Source organism: Tamandua tetradactyla, chromosome 5 (genome assembly GCF_023851605.1).
Source record: "Tamandua tetradactyla isolate mTamTet1 chromosome 5, mTamTet1.pri, whole genome shotgun sequence".
Lineage (NCBI taxonomy): Eukaryota > Metazoa > Chordata > Mammalia > Pilosa > Myrmecophagidae > Tamandua > Tamandua tetradactyla.
In genome coordinates, this window is record NC_135331.1 from 94,437,286 (window position 1) to 94,457,776 (window position 20,491).

A 20,491-nucleotide genomic window follows, 5' to 3' on the forward strand; every position below is an offset into this window, starting at 1 on the left:
CCAGTTGTTCCTTCACCATTCGCTGAAAAGATTTTCCTTTTCCCATTTAATTGCTTTGGCACTTTGAAAATTATTTGACTGATAAATTTGAATCTGTTCCTGGGCTCTCTTCTGTTCCATTTGTTTGTTTATCCTTTTGGTAGTACTATACTTTCTTGATTACCAGACCTTGAAAAAAGTCTTAAGGATAGGTAGTATACGTTCTCTACTTTTATTCTTTTACAGATTGTTTTGGCTAGTCTAGATTTTTTGCATTTCCATATACATTTTAGAATCAGCTTGTCTGTTTTTAGAAAAGCCTGCTGGAGTTTTGACAGGGATTACATTGAATTTATAGATCATATTGGAAAGAATGGGCATCTTAACAATATTGAATCTTCCAATGCATGAATAAGAAATATCTGTCCATTTATTTAGGTTGTCTTTAATTCTCTCAGCAATGTTTTATAGTTTTAAGTATAATGGTCTTAAACCTCTTTCGTTAACTTTGTCCCTAAGAATTTTTTTGGGTTTGGATGCTATTGAAAATGGTATTTTTTTTAACTACAGATTTTATTAAGAGAGAGTCACATACCAAATAATCCATCCATAGTATACAGTCATTGTCTCAGTATCATTACCTAGTTATGTAGTCATTATCACATTCTTAGACCATTTTCATTGCTGCAAAAAGAAAATAACAGATAGACATTAGAAAACCCAATATACCCCTTGCCCCTTATTCTCCCCTATTATAGACCCCCATTGACCCCTAGTATTGGTGTACTATACCTGTTTCTGTTGATGAAAGAATACTGAGGTATTACTGTTAACTATAGTATGTAACTTGCAGTAGGTAATTTTTCACCACATACCACCCTATTATTAACTCTTTGTAAAAACATTGTACTTTTGTACTAGTTCACAAAATAACATATATATTTGCAGCGTTAATCTGAGATACATGACTCTAAACAACCCGTTTCAACCAAATTCACTTGCAGTTCAGCTCTATTACTTAGAATTCTAATAACCTTCACCTCTATCCATTTCCAAACATTTAAGGTCAACCTTGTTAAAAATTCTGTACATATTAGGCCACCGCTCCCCATTCTCTAGCTACCAACAGTCTCTAGGTAACCTTTAGTCTGTTTTATGAGTGAGTTTACATATTCTAGGTAGTTCATATTAGTAAGATCAGACAATGTTTCTCTTTTTGTTTCTCTTTTTGTATCTGATATTTCACTCAGCATTATGTCCTCAAGATTCATCCATGTTGTCATGTGCTTCAGGACCTCATTCCTTCTGAATGATATTCCATCATATGTTTATCCCACATTTTGCTTATCTGTTGGTCAGTTAGTGGACATTTTTATTTTTTCCATCTGTTGGCAGCTTGGAATAATACCTCAGTGAATATCGGTGTACAGATGTCTGGTCGAATCCTTGCTTTCAGATCTGGGTATATACCAAATAGTGGAATTGCCGAGTCATATGGCAACTCAATATTTAGTTTTCTGAGGAACTGCCAAGCTGTTTTCCATAGCGGCTATCACATTTTACATTCCCACTAACAGTCCGTAAGTGTTCCTCTTTCTCCACATTCTCTCCAGCACTTATAGTTTCCTGGTTCAATAGTGGCCATTCTAATAGGTGTGAGATGATACTTCATTGTGGTTTTGATTTGCATTTCCCTAATAGCTAATGAAGATGAACATCTTTTCGTGTGTTTTTTTAGCCATGTAAATGGTATTTTAAAAATTTTATTTTCCAATTTATCATGGAAATACAATTGATAATTTTTGTATTGACTGTATATCTTCTGACAGTGCTAAATTTGCTTATTAGTTCTAGTAGATTTTGGTAGTTTCCTTAAGATTTTTACATTCATAATCATGTCACCTGCAAATAAAGACAGTTTTACTTTTTTTTCCCTCACTTTGTATGCCTTTTGTTTCTTTTTCTTGCCTTACTTCACTGACTAGTACCTTCAGTCCGATGTTGAAGTGAAAAGAACAGATATCTTTGCCTTATTCCTGATCTTAAGGGTAAATGTTTCACCAGTAAGTATGATGTTAGCTATAGGTTTTTGTAGTGGTCCTTTATCAGATTGGAAATTTTCCTTCTATTCTTAGTTTGCTGAGGATTTTTTCATAAATGGATACTTAGTTTTGTCGAATACTTTTTCTGTATCTGTAGAAATTATCATAACATTTTTCTTCTTTATTCTGTAAATGCAGTAGATTATATTGACTGGTTTGCAAATGATAAGCCAAACTTGCATTTAGTCAGGACACATCACTTTTTTATATTGTTGTATTTTATTTGCTAATATTTTGTTCATGAGGGATATTGGTCTTTAAATTTGTGTTTCAAAGTCCTTGTCTGATTTTAATATCAGGGTTATGCTGGTCTCACAAAATGACTTGGGAAGTGTTTCCTCTTTTTCTGTTTTCTGAAATAATTTATGTAAAATTGGTAGTTTTGTCCCCTTATTAAATAGTTGATGGAATTTACGAGTGAAGCATCCTGCAGTTTGCATTTTGGAAAGTTTTAAAATTCATTATCTTCACAGATACAGGGCTCTTCAGACTTTTTTTTCTTGTTGTGTTTTCAATGAATTTATGTTCTTTAATTAATTTGTCCATTTTATTTAAGGTGTTAAATTTATTGGCGTAAAGTTGTTCATAATATCCCCTTATTATCCTTCGATGTCTGTAGGATCTCTAATATTCCTTCTCTCATTCTTTATATTGGTTAATTTGTGTTTTCTCTCTTAAATCTTTTTTTTAATGGCCATTGGCCAGGATTCTACAATCTTTTATTAGACCTTAATTGTAAAATTTTAAAAAATTATAATAGCTTTATTGAGACGTAATTCACACGCCATAAAAATCACTCCTTTAAAGTGCACAGTTCTGTGGTTTTTAGTATATTCACAGAGTTGTGCAGTAATCATCACTACCCAATATTTTCATCACCCCCCCAAAAAAAAAACCCATGCCCAAGTAGCTAGAGGGAAATACCTAATACTGTTGAACTGTAATCCAATACCCTTGATTCTTGAAGATGATTGTATAACTATGTAGCTTTTAAGGTGTGACTGTGTGAATATGAGAACCTTGTGACTGACACTTCCTTTATCCAGTGTATGAGCAGTAAGAAAATAAAGACAAAAAATAAACAAACAGTGGGGGAGATGAGGCATATGGGATGTTTTGGGTGTTTTTTTTTACTTTTATTCTTTTTTCCTTTTTTGAGTAATGAAAATGTTCAAAAATTGATTGTGATGATAAATGCAAAGCTATATGATGATATGGCGAACCACTGATTGTACACTTTCTATGATTATATATGATATGTAGATATATATGTTAATAAAATTGTATAAAAGAAAAAACCCATGCCCATTAGCAGGCTGCCCCTGGTAAAGAAAGGGGAAAAAAAATAAAGCTAATTACAGCGCAAATACTTATTTATTTCCTTGGGGGAGAAGAGAATTCCCAGATGTTGTCAATGAAATTCCATTTTCCATCCCTCAATCAGATTTAAAATCTTAAATCTTATTAATTTTTTTAATCTTCTATAAATTTTATTAATCTTCCTAAGAACCAGCTTCTGAGCTGGTTGATTTTCTTTATTGTCTGTCTCTTTTTATGGCGTTCCACTCTTACTATTATTATTTTGTATGCTGTATGGTGGGGGGTCACATTTCATTCCTTTTACTTGTGGCTATACTGTATTGCAGCACCATTTGTTGATTTTTTTTGAAAGTGCATGGGCCAGGAATTGAACCTGGGTCTCCCACATGGCAGGCAGGAATTGTACGGCTTAACTACTCTTGCACCCACTTACTCTTATTTTTATTGTTTCCTTTACTTTACTTACTTTGGACTTAATTTGATCTTTTTCTAGCTTTGTTGATTTTAGAACTTTCTTCTTTTCTAATGGTATAGATTTCAATGCTATAAGTTCTCCTTTTTTTAATAATTAAAAAATTAACAACAAACAAAACATTAAGATATCATTACATTCTACATATACAATCAGTAATTCTTAATATCATCACATAGTTGCATATTCATCATTTCTTAGAACATTTGCATCGATTTAGAAAAAGAAATAAAGACAACAGAAAAAGAAATAAAACGATAACAGAGAAAAAAAAGATTATACATACCATACCCCTTACCCCTCGCTTTCATTTATCACTAGCATTTCAAAGTAAATTTATTTTAACATAAGTTCCCCCTGTTATTTATTTTTATTCCATATGTTCTACTCCTTTGTTGACAAGGTAGATAAAAGGAGCATCAGACATAAGGTTTTCACATTCACAGAGTCCCATTGTGAAAGCTATATCATTGTTCAATCATCATCAAGAAACATGATGGTTTCTTGATCCATACTGGATCACAGCTCTACATTTTCAGACAGTTCCCTCCAGCCTCTCCACTACATCTTGAACAACAAGGTGATATCTACTTAATTCGTAAGAATAACCTCCAGGATAACCTCTCGACTCTGTTTGGAATCTCTCAGCCATTGACAGTTTGTCTCATTTCACTCTTCCTTCTTTGGTCGAAAAGGTTCTCTCAATCCCTTGATGTTAATTCTCAGCTCCTTCTAGGGTTTTTCTCAGTCCCTTGATGCTGAGTCTCAGCTCATTCCAGGATCTCTGTCCCACGTTGCCAGGAAGGTCCACACCCCTAGGAGTCATTTCCCACACAGAGAGGGGAAGGGTGGTGAGACTGCTCGTTGTGTTGGTTGGAGAGAGAGGCCACATCTGAGCAACAAAAGAGGCTCTTTTGGGGGTGACTCTTAGGCCTAAATTTTAAGTAGACTTGACCTATCCTTTGTGGGATTAAGTTTCATATGAACAAACCCCAAGACTGGGGGCTCAGCCTATAGCTTTGGTTGTCCACACTGCTTGTGAGAATATCAAGAATTCAACTTGGGGAAGTTGAATTTCTCCCTGCTCTCACCATTCTCTGAAGGGGGCTTTGCAAATACTTTTCCACTCACTGATCAAATCACTCTGGGATTCATCGGGGCATCACTCTGAACAAACCAACAAAATCTCATGTCCTACCTGAGATTTCAAGTACTTAAGATGTTCAATCAAACTATCTACATAATATAAATTCTCCTTTAAAGTCTTAGTTGAACCTCCCTAGTTTTCAATATTATATGATACAAAATATTTTAAAATTTCTCTTTCGTTTGATTTGTTCTTTGAGTCACTGATTATTTGTATACATATGGTATTTAATGTCCAAATATTTGGGGGACTTTCAGTCTTATAATTTAATCCCATGTAGTCAGAGAACATACTCTATGATTTTGATCTTTGAAATGTATCAAGGCTTGTTTATGACCCATCGCGTGATCTATCTTGGTGAATATTCCAACTGCTTTGGGTATATAGTGTTCCATAAATATTAATTTGGTCAAGTTGGTTCATACTGTTTTACAAATGTCCTTCCTCTTACTGATATATATTTTTTTATTTTTAAAAAATATTTACTCTACAATTATTAGATTAGAATATATTTATTTTTGTAGAGTTATATTTACTTTTAAAAATATTTTTATTGAGAAATCTTCACACACATACAGTCCATACATGGAGTTCATTCAGCTTTGAATAGGGTCAGAGACACCTAGTGATAGTACAGGTTGGCTCCACCCTGGGCTGGAGAGGGGTTTGGAGAGGAGTCAACAAGGGTACCATAGCTGCCAATGTCATTTTTAAGCTGTGCTTTCTTGGTTTAGTGCTTGTGCTGCAACCCTCTGTTTTTTCTGGAGCTCTGAGGAAGATGGCTCTGCCAGTATTTTCTTTCTTTTTTTAATTTTTAAATTAAAAAAATATATATGACAACAAAGAAACAAACAATCCTAACATATAATCATTCCGTTCTACATATATAATCAGTAATTTACAATATCATCACATAGTTGCATATTCATCATCATGATCATTTCTTAGAACATTTGCATCAATTCAGAAAAAGAAATAAAATGAAAACAGAAGAAAAAAATTATACATACCATACCCCTTACCCCTCCCTCCCTTTCATTGATCACTAGCATTTCAAACTGTATTTATTTTAGCATTTGTTCCCCCTATTATTTATTTTTATTCTATATGTTCTACTCATCTGTTGACAAGGTAGATAAAAGGAGCATCAGACACAAGGTTTTCACAATCACACAGTCACACTGTGAAGCTATATCATATTATCATCATCAAGAATCATGGCTACTGGAACACAGCTCTACATTTTCAGGCAGTTCCCTCCAGCCTCTCTGTTGCATCTTGGATAACAAGGTGATATCTACTTAATGTGTAAGAATAACCTCCAGGATAACCTCTCGTCTCTGTTTGGAATCTCTCAGCCATTGACACTTTGTCTCATTTCCCTCTTCCCCCTTTTGGTCGAGGTTTTCTCAATCCCTTGATGCTGAGTCTCAGCTCATTCTAGGATTTCTGTCCCACGTTGCCAGGAAGGTCCACACCCCTGGGAGTCATGTCCCACACAGACGGGGAGGATGGTGAGTTTGCTTGTTGTATTGGCTGGAGAGAGAGGCCACATCTGAGCAACAAAAGAGGCTCTCTTGGGGGGTGACTCTTAGGCCTAATTTTAAGTAGGCTTGACCTATCCATTGTGGGATTAAATTTCATATGAACAACCCCCAAGACTGGGGGCTCAGCCTATAGCTTTGGTTGTCCACTCTGCTTGTGAGAATATCAAGAATTCTCCACTTGGGGAAATTGAAATTCCCCCCTTTCTCACCATTCCTCGAAGGGGACTTTGCAAATACTTATTTATTCACTGTTAAAATCACTCTGGGATTTATTGGGGTATCACTCTGGACAAACCCACAAAATCTTATGCCCTACTCAAGGTTCCATGTACTTATGTTGTTCAACCAAGCTATCTACATAAGTTATATTAGGAAATGCACTAGTCAAAATATAAATTTTGTACCAAATAAACATTTTTTGCTTTAGTCTCACACATAAGTTGAAATTTAAAAATATTATCATTATACACTCTAGGCATTCCTAGCTTATATCATCTCAATCTTTATCATCTGTCTTTCTTTGTGATTTCATTTATGCCCCCAGCCCTCCTCCCTCTATCATTCTCACATGCAGCTTCATTCAGTGTTCTAACATAATTGTATTACAGTTAGGTAGTACTGTGCTGTCCATTTCTGAGTTTTTATATTCAGTGCTGTTGCACAGTCTGTATCCCTTCAGCTCCAATTACCCAATCTTACCCTATTTCTATCTCCTGATGGTCTCTGTTACCAACGAAATATTCCAAGTTTATACACTAATGTCAGTTCATATCAGTGAGACCATACAGTATTTGTCCTTTTGTTTTTGGCTAATCTCACTCAACATAATGTCCTTAAGGTTCATCCAGGTTGTTGCAAGCTTCATAACTTTATTCTGTCTTAAAGCTGCATAATAGTCCATCATAGGTTTTATACCAGTTTGTTTAGCCACTCGTCTGTTGATGGACATTTTGGCTGTTTCCATCTCTTTGCAATTGCAAATAATGGTACTATAAACATTGGTGTGCAAATGTCCATCTGTGTCCTTGCCCTCATGTTCTCTGAGTAGATACCTAGCAATGGTATTGCCAGGTCATATGGCAATTCTATATTTAGCTTTTTGAGGAACCGCCAAACTGCCTTCCACAGCAGTTGTACCGTTTGGCACTGCCACCAACAATGGATCAGTGTGCCTCTTTCTCCGCATACTCTCCAGCAGTTGTCATTTTCTGTTTTGTTGATAATGGCCATTCTGTTGGGTGTGAGATGATATCTTATTGTGGTTTTGATTTGCATTTCTCTAATGGCCAGGGAAGTTGAGCATCTCTTCATGTGCCTTTTGGCCATTTGTATTTCCTCTTCTGAGAAGTGTCTGTTCAAGTCTTTTTCCCATTTTGTAATTGGATTGGCTGTCTTTTTGTTGTTGAGTTGAACTATCTCTTTATAAATTCTGGATAGTAGACCTTTATCTGATATGTCGTTTCCAAATATTGTCTCCCATTGTGTGGGCTGTCTTTTTACTTTCTTGATTAAGTTCTTTGATGCGCAAAAGTGTTTAATTTTGAGGAGTTCCCATTTATTTATTTATTTCTTCAGTGCTCTTGCTTTGGGTGTAAGGTCTATAAAACCGCCTCCAAGTGTAAGATTTATAAGATATTTCCCTATATTTTATTCTAGCAGTTTTATGGTCTTAGATCTAATGTTTAGGTGTTTGATCCATTTTGAGTTAACTTTTATATAGGGTATGAGATATGGGTCCTCTTTCATTCTTTTACATATGGATATCCAGTTCCCTAGGCCCCATTTATTGAAGAGACTGTTCTGTTCCAGGTGAGTTGGCTTGACTGCCTTATCAAAGATCAGTTGTCCATAGATGAGAGGGTCTATATCTGCACACTCTTTTCTATTCCATTGGTCAGTATATCTATCTTTATGCCAGTACCATGCTGTTTTGACCACTATAGCTTCATAATACGCCTTAAAGTCAGGTAGCATGAGACCTCCAACTTCATTTTTCTTCCTCAGGATACTTTTAACTATTTGGGGCACCCTGGCCTTCCAGATAAATTTGGTTATTGGTTTTTCTATTTCTGAAAAGTAAATTGTTGGGGTTTTAATTGGTATTGCATAGAATCTGTAAATCAATTTAGGTAGAATTGACATCTTAACTATATTTTGTCTTCCAATCCATGAACACAGTATGTCTTTCCATCTATTTAGGTCTTCTGTGATTTCTTTTAACAATTTCTTGTAGTTTTCTTTGTATAGGTCTTTTGTCTCTTTAGTTAAATTTATTCCTAAATATTTTATTCTTTTGGTTACAATTATGAATGGAATTTGTTTCTTGATTTCCCCCTCAGATTGTTCATCGCTAGTATATAGAAACACTATAGATTTTTGAGTGTTGATCTTGTAACCTGCCACTTTGCTGTACTCGTTTTTTAGTTCTTGTAGTTTTGCTGTGGATTTTTCGGGGTTTTCAACATATAGAACCATATCATCTGCAAACAGTGATAGTTTTACTTCTTCCTTTCCAGTTTTGATGCCTTGTATTTTTTTTCTTGTCTAATTGCTCTGGCTAGAACTTCCAACACAATGTTGAATAAAAGTGGTGATACTGGACATCCTTGTCTTGCTCCTGATCTTAGGGGGAAAGTTTTCAGCTTTTACCCGTTGAGGACGATATTAGCTGTGGGTTTTTCATATATTCCCTTTATCATTTTAAGGAAATTCCCTTGTATTCCTATCCTTTGAAGTGTTTTCAACAGGAAAGGATGTTGAATTTTGTCAAATGCCTTTTCTGCATCAATTGAGACAATCGTGGTTTTTCTGCTTTGATTTGTTGATATGGTGTATTACTTTAATTGATTTTATGTTGAACCATCCTTGCATGCCTGGGATAACTACTACTTGGTCATGATGTATAATTTTTTTAATGTGTTGCTGGATTTGATTTGCTAGAATTTTGTTGAGGATTTTTGCATCTATATTCATTAGAGAGATTGGTCTGTTGTTTTTTTGTAATCTTTGTCTGGCTTTGGTATGAGGGTGATGTTGGCTTCGTAGAATGAGTTAGGTAGCCTTCCCTCCTATTTAATTTTTTTGAAGAGTTTGAGCAGGATTGGTACTAATTTTTTCTTGACTGCTTGGTAGAATTCACATGTGAAGCCATCTGATCCTGGACTTCTCTTTTTGGGGAGCTTTTTAATGACTGATTCATTTCTTTACTTGTGATTGGTTTGTTGAGGTTGTCTATTTCTTCTCGAGTCAGAGTTGGTTGTTCATGCCTTTCTAGGAATTTGTCTATTTCATCTACATTGTTATATTTATTAGCATAAAGTTGTTCATAGTGTCCCGTCATTACTTCCTTTATTTCTGTGGGGTCAGTGGTTATGTCTCCTCTTCCAGTTCTGATCTTATTTATTTGCATCCTCTCTCTTCTTCTTTTTGTCAATCTTGCTAAGGGTCCATCCATCTTAATTGATTTTCTCATAAAACCAGCTTCTGATTTTATTGATTTTCTCAATTGTTTTCATGTTCTCAATTTCATTTATTTCTGCTCTAATCTTCATTATTTCTTTCCTTTTGCTTGCCTGTCTTAGTAAAGGTAAGAACAGTTAGTTTGCTGTTCTTTCTCTACTTCTTCCAAGTGGACAATTAATTCCTTGATTTTTGCCCTTTCTTCTTTTTTGATATAGGCATTTATGGCAATACATTTCCCTCTTAGCACTGCCTTTGTTGCGTCCCATAAGTTTTGATATGTTGTGTTTTTCATTTTCATTTGCCTTGAGATATTTACTGATTTCTCTTGTAATTTCTTTCTTGACCCACTGATTGTTTAAGAGTGTGTTGTTGAGCCTCCACATATTTGTGAATTTTCTGGCACTCTGCCTATTATTGATTTCCAGGCTCATTCCTTTGTGATCTGAGAAAGTGTTTAGTGTGATTTCAGTCTTTTTAAATTTATTGAGACTTGCTCTGTGACCCAGCATATGGACTATCTTTGAGAATGATCCATGAGCATTTGAGAAAAAGGTGTATCCTGCTGTTGTAGGGTGTAATGTCCTATAAATGTCTGTTAAGTCTAGCTCATTTATTGTATTATTCAAATTCTGTTTCTTTATTGATCCTTTGTCTAGATGTTCTGTCTATTGATAAAAGTTGGGAATTGAAGTCTCCAACTATTATGGTAGATGTGTCTGTTTCTCTTTTCAGTGTTTTCAGTGTTTGCTGCATGTATTTTGGAGCATTCTGGTTCGGTGCATAAATATTTGTGATTGTTATGTCTTCATACTGAATTGTTCCTTTTATTAATACCTAGTGTCCTTCTTTGTCTCTTTTAACTGTTTTACATTTGAAGTCTACTTTGTTGGATATTAGTATAGATACTCCTGCTCTTTTCTGATTGTTATGTGCATGAAATAGCTTTTCCAACCGTTCACTTTCAACCTATGTTTATCCTTGGGTCTAAGATGTGTTTCCTGTAGACAGCATGTAGATGGGTCATGTTTTTTAATCCATTCTGCCAGTCTGTGTCTTTTGATTGGGGAGTTTAATCCATTAACCTTTAGTGTTATTACTGTATGGGTAGTGCTTTCTTCTACCATTTTGCCTTTTGGATTTTATATGTCATGTCTAATTTTCCTTCCTTTTACCTTTACTCATAGTCTTCCTTTCTACACTCTTCTCCATACCTCTCTGTTTTGTCTTTTCATATCTGTCTCTAGTGCTCCCTTTAGTATTTCTTGCAGAGCTGGTCTCTTGGTCACAAATTCTCTCAGTGACTTTTTGTCTGAAAATGTTTTAATTTCTCCCTCATTTTTCAAGGACAGTTTTGCTGGATATAGAATTCTTTGTTGGCAGTTTTTCTCTTTTAGTAATTTAAATATATTATCCCACTGTGGTTTCGCCTCCATGGTTTCTGCTGAGACATGTACGCAAAGTCTTATTGGGCTTCCCTTGTAGGTGATGGATTGCTTTTCTCTTGCTGCTTTCAAGATTCTCTCTTTCTCTTTGACCTCTGACATTCTGATTAGTAAGTGTCTTGGAGCATGTCTATTTGGATCTATTCTCTTTGGAGTATGCTGCACTTCTTGGATCTGTAATTTTAAATCTTTCATAAGGGTTGGGAAATTTTCAGTGATAATTTCCTCCCTCTAGTTTTTCTCCTCCTTTTCCCTTCTCTTCTTCTTCTGGGACACCCACAACATGTATATTCGTGCGCTTCATGTTATCATTCAATTCCCTGAGTCCCTGCTCATATTTTTCCATTTTTTTCCCTATAGTTTCTTTTTCTTGTCGGATTTCAGATGTTCCGTCCTCCAGTTCACTGATCCTATCTTTTGTGTCTCGAAATCTACCATTGTAGTTTTCTGTTGTTTTTTTCGTCTCTTCTACTGTGCCTTTCATTCTCATAAGTTCTGTGATTTTTTTCAGACTTTCGATTTCTTCTTTTTGTTCATTCCTTGCCTTCTTTATATCCTCCCTCAATTCATTGATTTGGTTTTGATGAGGTTTTCCATGTCTGTTCGTATATTCTGAATTAATTGTTTCAGCTCCTATATCTCATTTGAATTGTTGGTTTATTCTTTTGACTGGGCCATATCTTCAGTTTTTCTAGTGTGATTTGTTATTTTTTGCTGGTGTCTAGGCATTTACTTACCTTAATTCATTTATTCTGGAGATTGCTTTCACTTCTTTTACCTAGGGTTTTCTTGCTGGATGAATTTGTTGTCTATCTGTTCTTTGACATTCAGTTCAGCTTTTTCTGGACCTTTAGCTTAGGTTTTGTTTAACAGAGGAGACTTTTTCAGTTCTTGTTTTCTTGTTTCTTGCCCTGCTTGTATGGTGCCTTTTCCCCCCTACCCTTAGGAAGGTCTACTTAGGTATTATAGACCCCAGCCTGATTTTCCCAGAACAAACTGGCCTCCTGTCAGGAGGAAAGAGTCACCTGTGTCAGTTTTCCCTGAGGGTGAGACCCAGCAGGTTGAAAGACTTTCCTGTGAAGTCTCTGGACTCTGTTTTTCTTATCCTGCCCAGTATGTGGCACTTGTCTGCCTGCAGGTCCCACCAGCATAAGATGATGTGGCACCTTTAACTTTGGCAGACTCTCCCTGCTGGGTGTGTGGTGGAGACAGAGGAGAGATTGTTGGCTGGTTTTAATGGCTTCAAATTACCAAGCCCTGGTGTCTTGAGTTCCTTAAGGCAGGGATTCCACCTGATTTGGGCTTCACCCCTCCCCTGGGGAAGGCACAGGCTCCAGAGAAGCCCTCAAATCAGCTCGTTACTGCCTATGCCTGGGGCAGGTGCAGCTGAGAAGTCCTGCTGCTGTATCCAAAGGCAGTCAAGCCTTTGTAGAAACACAGCTGCAAAAACCTCTGTTTCTTTTTTTTTATCTTTTTCCATCTGCTCTGCCCCCTTGGTGCCGGGGCAAAAATGAGCAACCTCTGCTTTGAGCAGGTTCGCCTGAGCTGGGGACCTATTTTTAGTAGAATTTGTGAATTAATTCCACAATTGGCGTTTGATTGGGCTCAGCCCCTGCTGCTGGTGAAGTCCCTTTCCTTTCCCCTCTGGGAAGCAGCCTGTCGGGGAGGGGCACTGGCTTCCATGGCTTGGGGAACTTACCATTCTGGGGGGGCTCGCAGCTGATCCAGCTTGTCCAGACTGGGGTATGCTGTGTGTCCGGTCACTGACATGGCTCCAGGAGCTGTTCTGTTCTGTTTCTGGTTATTTAGTAGCTCCTCTGGAGGACGAACTAAATCGTGCACATTGCTAAGCCACCATCTTGGCCCGGACCAACTCTTAACTGATATTTTTACTATTTATTTTTTCAATTGCTAAGAGAAGGGTGTTAAAGTCTTCAGCTATTATTGGTGATTTGTTTATTTCACCCTTTAGTTTTGTCAATTTTTACTTCTTATATCTGGGATCTTTGTTTTTAGCACATGCACATTTAAGACTGTTTTGTCTTCTTGATAAGTTGTTTTCTGCCTCTTGTTCTCATGAGAAGGCAACCATTATTCTTATTATTATTTCCTGGTATGTCCTGTATCTTTTTTCCTGTGTCTGCTTTCAAGGTTTTCTCGGTATTTTTTGTTTTCAGTAGGTTGATTATGATATAGTTTTCTATATCATAGATGTAGTTTTCTTTGTATTTATTCTACTGGGGTTCATTGAGCTTCTAGAATCTGTGGATTGGTTTCACTCATCAGTTTGGGAAAATTTTTGGCCATTGTCTTGTCAGTATTTTTTGTCCTAGTCTTTCTTCTGCTTCTGGAACTCCAATTATACTTACACTAAGCCATCTGATATTGTCCTACAAACCTCAGGTACTCTAATATGTTGCAGGTTTTTTTGTTTGTTTGTTTTTCACTTTTTTCCCTTGTTCTAATTAGTTAATTGCTGGAATGCAATGTACCAGAAACAGAATGGCTTTTAATAAGGGGAATATAATAAGTTGCTAGTTTACAGTTCTAAGGCCAAGAAAATGTCCCAATTAAAGCAAGTTTATAGAAATGTCCAAAGGTATCCAGGGAAAAAGATACCTTGGTTCAAGAAGGTCGATGAAGTTCAGGGTTTCTCTTTTAAGTGAGGAAGTGCATGGTGAGCACAGGGTTTCTCTCTCAACTGGAAGGGTACATGGCAAACACGGCGTCATCTGCTACTTTTTCTCCTGGCCTCCTGTTTCATGAAGCTCCAGGGGAGGCATTTTCCTTCTTCATCTCCAAAGATCTGGCTGGTGACTCTCTGCTTCTTGTAGCTATGTAATTTTTCTCTGCTCTCTCTGAATCTCTCTCATTCTCCAAAATGTTTCCTCTTTTCTAGGATTCCAGCAAACTAATCAAAACCCACCCAAATGGGTGGAGGCACATCTGCACCTAATCCAGTTTAGCAACCACTCTTGATTCAGTCACATCTCCAGGGAAATGATCTATTACAGTTTCAAACATACAGTTCTGAATAGGGATTAGAAGAAATGGCTGCCTTTACAAAATGGGATTAGGATTAAAACATAGCTTTTCCAGGGTAAATACATCTTTTCAAACCAGCCCATCCTTCTTTATGTTTCAGTTCAGATTTCTATAGCCCTCTCTTCATGTTCAGTGATGTTTGCTTCTACTGCATTCAGTCCAATGATAAGCCTATAAAAATAATTCATCTCTAATAATACTTTTCATGTTTAGCATTTTCATTTACCTTTTTAAAAGACTTCTATAGCTCTGTTGAAATTTTTCATTTTTTTTACGTGTGTGGACCACCTTTTCCACTAGATCCTTGAACATTTTTATCATCACAGATATTTTGAAGGCCCTGTCTGATAATTCCAACATTTGGTCCATCTGAGTCTTTTTCTATTGAACTATTTCCTTTCTTATCAATGGTTCACATTTCCTTGCTTCATCACATGTCTCTTAATTTTTTATTAAATGCCAGACATATATAAAAGAACAGTAGAGACTGTTGTGGGTTATACTTATGACCAGAGAAGGGTAATTATTAGTGTAGATGGGTCGAGTCAGTTAGTTTGTAGTTGAACTGGGTCTGAGCTTTGTTGTTGCTTTATTTAGAATCAGTTCAACACTATTTTCAGATTATTTAAGGGTAGAATCAAAACCTTCCTTTTAGCAGGACTTGGGATTTGAGTGCCTGAAGGTTTTGACTGAGTTCTTCCACCCAGCGCTCAGCCTTCAGCAGGCCTGTGTGTCTGCACCTCAGGGTGTGCTGGAGGGGGGGGATTCTCTGTCACCTCTCTACACCCTACCCACACCCCCAAATACAGATAGCCACTGCCTTGCTGTCTTTTGGATGTCTTTTTGGTAATCCTTCTGAGAGCAGATAATTTTTTTTTTATTTTCTAGCCACTGCAGCCTGCAGATCAAAGCTCTGGCCAAAATTCGTGCCTTTGTTCAAGATACGTGAGTGTTGCCCACTTTTCAGAATTCACCCATGTTTTAGTTTGCTAAAGCTGCCAGAATGCAATGTACCAAAAATGGGTTGGCTTTTGTAAAAAATGGGATTTATTAAGTTACAAGTTTACAGTTCTAAGCCATAAAAATATCCAAACTAAGGCATCCAGATAAAGATACCTTGACTCAAGAAAGGCCAATGTCTGTCACATGGCACATGGCCGGAGTCTGCATCCTTTCCTTACTTCTGGTTTCAAGTGACTATCTCAGCCCCTGTGGATCCTTCTGGCTTCTGACTTGTTTAGCATCTCATGGGAAGGCACATGGCAACGTCTTTTGGGCCCTGCATATCCAAAAGTCTGTGTCCAGGTGTCTACTCTCTATATTCTGCCCTCTAAGCATCTCCAAATGTCTGAAGCAACTCCAAGATGTTTCCCCTTTTAAAGGACTCCAGTAAACTAAGGAAGACCCCCCTTAATGGGTGGAGGCACATCTCCATCTAATTAAAAAGTGTTAACCACAATTGGGCATCTCCATGGAAGTAATCTAATCAAAAAACACAGGCACATTCTCCATGGTAACAATCTTATCAAAAATTTCTACCCTAAACAATAGGTTTGCCCCACAAGATTGGATTAGGAAAAGAACATGGCTCCTCTGAGGTACAAAACAGTTTCAAACTAGCACAACCTATTTCAAGCAAAGATCTTGCTTCACAATTCCCCTTAAGTTCTTGTTTATTCCATTTAAACATTTAAATACTACCCTTTTATCTCATACTCAGCTGTGGTCTGTGAAGGAAGCCATGAACTTTGTCCTCTAAGAGTTTACATTGTATTTGGGCAGATTAGAGTAACCCTGGAAAAGGATACAGGAAAAGTTATTAACAGTGCATCATAGGGTGTAGAGTAGCATCACACAAGTAATACATAAGGTTCGGGGGCCCAGACTGAGAGTTGAGAGTGAGATTAAGCTAATTCAACTTTGAGGAGCCTGGTGACATCTGCCAGGATGGGCTTAATGTAGCCTTTGTCAGCAGACGGTGCTGATCAGTTACTGGGGGAAAGGTATGGGAGACCTTGCATCCATAATAGTCAAGAAGGCAGCTTCCTCTCTCCCCATTGTAGAGGGAATGGGATTAGACTCTGTGTCTGAGCTCCTGTCTTGCAAGAGGCTTAGCCATATAAGTGTTGTAAGCACCCTGGGCTAATGGCAGTTATGGCCTGTCTTTGTGCACTGACATGTTTGATTATGCAGGTTTCCCCTCTGGGGTTCTGAGAGGTGCACAGGCTGGGGTTCTTGTGCCTCTTGGAAGTTTTACTTACTTGCTGCTTTGTTTTTCCAGGACCCTGAGTGAGCCTCGGCAGGCAGAAATCCGGAAAGAGTGCCTCCAGCTCTGGGGGGTGAGCATCTCACCCAGTCCATTGTTGCCCTAGGGCAAGAAAAGCTGTATAGAAGAATGAGAGAGACTCCCAACTCTGTTTCCTTAGGGGTTCCCTACACCTGAAAATGTTTGCCAACCCTCACAGAATTCCAGGGCTAGACGACTCAGCATTATTGGCAGTTACTTGCTTGATCCTTTTCCTGCCAGTTTGGGCCAGAAAATAACAAGGAGTGTGGGTGGACAGGCCTCATTTTGCTACTGGTGGCCTCTGTTTACCAACACTGACACACATTGCCCTGAAGGAGGCAGGTATGGAGGTGGCCTTTGGGATATGCTGTCACAGGGTCTGAAAGGGAGTGGTAACTAGATTATCCACCTCCATACCTGCCTTCTGCCCTCCTTTTTTTTATGTTCCACCTTCTCTTCCCCAGTTAGAATCTGTTCCCTCACCTTTATATACTCACACATCTTAGTCAAAAGGGCATTTGAAAATCAAAGCTCTTTGTTGTTTTTTTTTTTCAGATCCCAGACCAAGCTCGAGTTGCTCCTTCTTCTTCAGACCCGAAATCTAAGTTTTTTGAGCTAATCCAGGTAAGTTTGGTATTTGTGGTGGAAATAAAAAGTTAGAGGCCTAACTATAGATGTTGAAAGAATCATTGAAATTCCCAGATACTTGGTCTCCAGAGGGCTTGCTCAGGCACCGCTGCTGGGCTACTGGGGCTGGGCTGATGCTGGTGCAGTTGGGAAGCTTTGATAGGATTCCAGAGTTCCCCAAGAACTCATCTGATTGTCTTGCGATTCCCTTTTTGAGATATGCTTATGCTTGAAGTTCTTGCTTCTGAAAGGGTACTGCTGGCCATCACACCCTGGCAAGTTCAGGGTCCAGTGGGATTTGCCTGTAGGGGAGACAGAGTATGAGATAGTCTCAGGCAGGGGAACAGGGCAGATGGCCAAGAAGGGGATGTCAGGGCAGTTCTGCAGTGGGGTGTGGCCTAATCACAGGTTCCCCATCCTCTTTCTGGTGAGCTGGTCCTCGGAGTTCTTTTGTCTCCTGTCTTTTCTACTCTCTGGCCTCCAGCTTTTTCCTAGACTTTGTGTAAACCTGGCCCCAAGCTTGGGCCAGTGTGTTGATTTGTGGGAGTCAGGGACTGGAGAATGAGATTCAAGATGGCCTCAAGATAATAGCATGTACACAGTTTTCTGAGTTGGGTGGAGAGATCACTTAACTGCTCTCTGACCAATTGCTGGAAAAGCCTTGCCTTCAGTTTTAGTGAAGGGGCAGCTTTTATATTCTGGTGACATTTCCTTATAGCTCTGGTAAATCGATCTGTACTTGGGGACTCTGTGTTCTTTCCTTTCCCAGCTTCTCCTAATAGGTCCTAAAGGAACACTCTAAACCGATGGAAATACATCCCGTTTAGTGCATGGTTTAGATAGAAAAGGGGGCTCAAGGGAGCATGACCTAGAGAGCGAGTGTTTCCTGTCCCTTGGCCATCCCAGCCTCCCCGCCAAGCTACATTCAGGCTGCCATGCAGAGTGCCTGATCCTTCCCCAACAGTACTTTTTCCTGTGACCTGGGGCTACAGGGCACTGAGATTGACATATTTAGCTACAAGCCCACGCTGCTCACCTCCGAAACGCTATTGAAGATCCGTCCGGTGTTCGACTACCGCTGCATGGTGTCTGGCAGTCAGCAGAAGTTCCTTATCGGCCTAGGGGTGAGTCTACAGCTTGCTTCTTACCTGGCTTGGGATGGCTGAACCCCCTCTGTCTGTGGGGATCTGGGTAGCCACCTGGCACACAGGGTGCATGTGCTCTTGGGCACACTCTTCTCACCCAGGGACTGAGGCTTGTCCTGACTTGGATAGTCTTTGACCCCAGTGAAGGTATTTCTTGTGACTTCATTTCCTTTCTTCCTGAGTTACCCATGTGTCATTCATCCTTTCATTTACTCATGTATTTGTTTATTCACCTCTGTGCAAGGCATTAGTCTTGCCCCCTCTCTCGCATTGCTGAAGGGAACATTGCCTCTTTTCTTGAGAGATGGAGCTTTCCAGCTAGCAAGATCATCAACAGGCTAACTTGTTGACCATGCTCAGTACCATGGGCATGTGCAGCTGTTTCTTCCTACAGCCACCACCACCCTCTGCCATCCTCCAGCTTACAAAGACACTTCTTCCCCTTAATCTGGGTCCCTTGGAGTCTAACACGAAGTGAATGAAAGCCTTGGCAGTTCTATATCTTACTGAATTGGGTGAAGACCTTCCCTTTTCTTAACTCTGACATCTTTCTACATAATTTGATCTTTTCCTCTCATACTTTTCCTTTTAACTTTTTCTCCAAACCCTCTGTGCTCTTTGGACCCTTCACCAAATTCCACCCCAAACATACACACAAGTTGGATGTTTCTTGAGGGCCACTAATCATGGACTTTTGAGTGAACGGTGAATCATGTTGAACTGCCACTGTTCCCTACCAAAAGAATTGAGCCAGAATCTCTACTCTTCTGCTGATGCAGTGACAGATGACACTGCCATTATCATGGAAGTATAACTTAACCTTTCCCAGACATATTTTTCTGACATTTCCCAACCCCATGTTACAGCCTCCTATTAAGAGTTATTTTCAGTGGTGAGCCTCTCACCCCTCAGTCTCCATGCTGTCTGACTTGTCCTTTTTTCTTTGCCTGTAGAAGTCCCAGATCTACACATGGGATGGCCGCCAGTCAGACCGCTGGGTCAAGCTGGACCTGAAGACAGAGCTACCCCGGGACACTCTGCTGTCTGTGGAGATTGTCCATGAACTGAAAGGGGAGGTCAGAGGTGGTTCTACTCATGCATTCTCGCCATGCCAGCTGGGTGACTGGGAAACTGCTGAGCCCCAGTGTAACTTGGTTACATTGTCTGTGCTGTTTCCCAGGACCCAGGGCTGGGGAAAGTCCTTGAGTTATTCCCTCTCTCTCCTAGAGCAATTGCTCTAAGTCACGGTCTGTTCAGTAAGAAGGACCATGGTCTCCATATGTGTAGGAGGGGCCCTTGATTACCTCTGTTCCTGGAGGGCCCTGTTGGGCCTGCTTTGTATTTTTTAGCAGCTGATTAGTTTTTACCAACAGATCCCTTGGGAAAGAAGCAGTTTGATTTTTTTTCCCCAGGAGCCCTGGCTATTACAACCGTATGGTTGTCATTCAGAGCATTTAGTGGGAGCAGTTGGCAGAGGGTTAGGAGACCAGGCCCTGGGTAGGAGCACAGTGGTGGCAGCCTCACTGGATTGAATTTCAAAGGGACTCATCATCCAAAGTTTTGGATCTCCCACTGGCCAGCTGTAGGTGGAATGGAGGCCAAACTGCCATGGTGGGCAGAGTGGGCAAAGTCCTTGTCTTTCTAGGGGAAGGCCCAGCGGAAGATCAGTGCGATCCATATCCTCGATGTCCTTGTGTTGAATGGCAGCGACGTGCGGGAGCACCACTTTAACCAGCGGTCTGACCTGGGGCCAGGGGGAGGACGGGTAGAGGTGGGCTAGGGGAGCTATAAGGGCAGCAGCCTCCTGAGGCCTGGCTCACACCAGGCCTTCCCACTTGAGGGCATCCTTAGGGTTTCCCTCTCCCACCCACTGGCTGGCTCCAGGGCAGGGTGAGAAATTACTCTTGGCACTTCAG

At 39.2% G+C, this 20,491-nt stretch overlaps 1 protein-coding gene across 1 annotated transcript in view; it reads left to right on the plus strand.

The window, feature by feature from the left end:
• CMTR1 (cap methyltransferase 1) overlaps nucleotides 1–20,491 on the plus strand; it is a 68,949-nt gene that overhangs the window by 41,611 nt on the left and 6,847 nt on the right. The window contains exons 14-19 of the mRNA XM_077161659.1: nucleotides 15,405–15,461; nucleotides 16,798–16,855; nucleotides 17,359–17,427; nucleotides 18,423–18,554; nucleotides 19,529–19,651; nucleotides 20,221–20,312. Of these exons, the coding sequence (XP_077017774.1) occupies nucleotides 15,405–15,461; nucleotides 16,798–16,855; nucleotides 17,359–17,427; nucleotides 18,423–18,554; nucleotides 19,529–19,651; nucleotides 20,221–20,312 (531 nt within the window). The remainder of the gene's footprint in view (nucleotides 1–15,404; nucleotides 15,462–16,797; nucleotides 16,856–17,358; nucleotides 17,428–18,422; nucleotides 18,555–19,528; nucleotides 19,652–20,220; nucleotides 20,313–20,491) is intronic.